At 60.1% G+C, this 2,151-nt stretch overlaps 1 protein-coding gene across 1 annotated transcript in view; it reads right to left on the bottom strand.

Annotated features, from left to right (window-relative positions):
- The window catches only part of SLC26A11 (solute carrier family 26 (anion exchanger), member 11), a 21,574-nt gene that overhangs the window by 5,748 nt on the left and 13,675 nt on the right, over positions 1 to 2,151 (bottom strand). The window contains exons 8-10 of the mRNA XM_015559752.1: positions 1,476 to 1,548; positions 1,208 to 1,258; positions 140 to 200 (exon numbers count right to left, since the gene is read on the bottom strand). Coding sequence (XP_015415238.1) covers positions 140 to 200; positions 1,208 to 1,258; positions 1,476 to 1,548 — 185 coding nt within the window. The remainder of the gene's footprint in view (positions 1 to 139; positions 201 to 1,207; positions 1,259 to 1,475; positions 1,549 to 2,151) is intronic.

Genomic DNA, 2,151 nt, shown 5'->3' with positions numbered 1-2,151 from the left:
ACGCACCCTGCGGCGTGCGCCTGTCTATGAAGGCCTTTCCAGGCCGCTGGCCGCCCCCAGGGAAGCTGATCGGGGAGCTGACAGGACCTCAGCCTCGGCCGGGACTCCCAGGGCCTCAGACAAGCAGGGCGGCACTCACCGTCCGAAGCTGCCGGTGACCGGGAAGGAAGAGAAGAAGGAGCCCAGAATGTTGGTCAGGCCTGGGCATGAAGCGGGAGAGGGTTACCGGGAGGGAGAACCAGGCGGAGGTGGCGGACGGAGTGAAGCCAGAAGGAAACAGGAGATGGGGGGTTGGGGGGAGGTCTGGGGATGCCCCATTCCTGACGGGAAGGACGAAGATGCCAAGCTCCCCAGTGGATGCTCGCTTTCCTGCTGTGGGAGTTAACATGCCCTCTTCCCGCAGGACAGAGAGGCCCCCCAGCAGGGGACGGCGAGTTCACAACGGGTCCCCAGCATCCACTGCACATGATAACCCAGTGGACGGAGCCCGCCCGGGCCAGGCACGGGCCTAAGGACCGAGCTCGCTGGCCCACGTCCATCGGCGCACAGCGTCCGCCTCCTCCAGGGACCGTCACAAAGACCACGGTCTCCCCTGCTTCTGAAAAACCCACCACGGGACCCAGGTCCAAGTCCTGCTCCGGGTGGGTCCACTCAGAACCAGGACCTGCTTATGTTCTAAGATCCAGCCAGACATCAGCTGGCCAAGGCCACGGTCACCCCTAGGCTCATTGATGTTTCTCTCTCTCTCCCTCCCTTCCTCTCTGCAATCAATGAAAAATATATACATTAAAAATATATATACATATATGTCTCTTTACTTAAAAGCAGCAACGATCACAGAATTGAAGACTCACGCCGTGGTCTCAAAAGGAACCACCACAGAGGCCGGGGCCACAAAGACAAAAGAAAAGGAAGTGTGACGTCTGGCACAGGCCCCTCCCGGCCAGGCAGCCACGGCCTGGGGGGGCACCGCACCCCAGCAGAGTCAACCTGGCCCCGAGGGGAGGCGCCCTTGGCATGAAACCGGCCGCAGGCCCAGGGTGTGGTCCACAGCGGCTCAGTAAGCTGCAGTCCGATGGGCCAGCTCCCTCCGCGAGCAGCTGAGCCCCGCGGGGACCTAAGAGGGAGTCCAGGCTAACACCGCCAGGACGGGCATCACTACCCCCGGCCCAACTCGACAGGCGGAGATGCGCCCGGCGGGCCTCACCGATGGACAGCAGCTCCTGGTTGGCGTCGATGCGGTAGTTATTCTGAGACGCTGAAGAGAAGGAACGATAAAGCCCGTCACCACACAGAAGACCTCACTGGGAAAATGTTCATGAGATGAAAAACAGGCTACACATTCCCACCTACAGCACTCGGTCTGGAAGCGTAAGCGTAAACATCCATGAACCACACGCGAACGTACACGCACACGCGGTGTGTGTCTGTGGGTTTCAGACGAAAGCGGGCGAGCGAGGCAGGCGGTGTCTTACCGAAGGCCTTGGCCACGGCGATGCTCTCCAGCAGCCCCATCAGCGGCACCACGGCCAGCCCGGCCCCCATGTCCTGAGGGGAGAGGGAGGGCGAGTGACCCGCGGGGCAGGAAAGGGCTCCCCTTTCCCACCAGCCTGTGCGGCTCAGGGGTTGATCATCTAACTATGAACCAAGGTTGCCAGTTCGGTTCCGGTCAGGACCCAGGCCGGGGTTCCGGGCCCATCCCCAGCTGAGGGGGGTGGAGGGGCATGCAGGAGGCAGCTGATGATGATTCTCTCTCATCATTGATGTTTCTCTCTCTCTCCTTCTCCCTTCCTCTCGGAAATCAATAAACATATTTTTTAAAAAATAAAGGGCAGGAAGGGGCCGAGTAGGGAAGAAGGGCAGGTACACACCCGGGACAACACAGGCTTTCAAGGAAAGAAAAAAGGGCTTCCCTTCCCGATGCCGCCGCAGCTCAGGGTCACACCACCATCAGTTTGTAGCGGGTCCGACTCCCATCTTCCTTAATTTTGTGTTTCTGATCATCTTTTTGTTGTTTCGGTTTCGTGTGGTTTTGCGTGGGACGGGGGGCGGGGTATCTTGGAATCCTGCTCTGTGAAGCCAGAGCAGACACCGGCCTCCCACAGGCACAGGAGGCACACGCACTCGGCTACAGGGCTGTGAGCTGGCAGC

The sequence above is a fragment of the Myotis davidii genome, unplaced genomic scaffold (genome assembly GCF_000327345.1).
Source record: "Myotis davidii unplaced genomic scaffold, ASM32734v1 scaffold211, whole genome shotgun sequence".
NCBI classification, from domain to species: domain Eukaryota; kingdom Metazoa; phylum Chordata; class Mammalia; order Chiroptera; family Vespertilionidae; genus Myotis; species Myotis davidii.
This window is presented reverse-complemented; position numbering and strand designations above follow the sequence as displayed.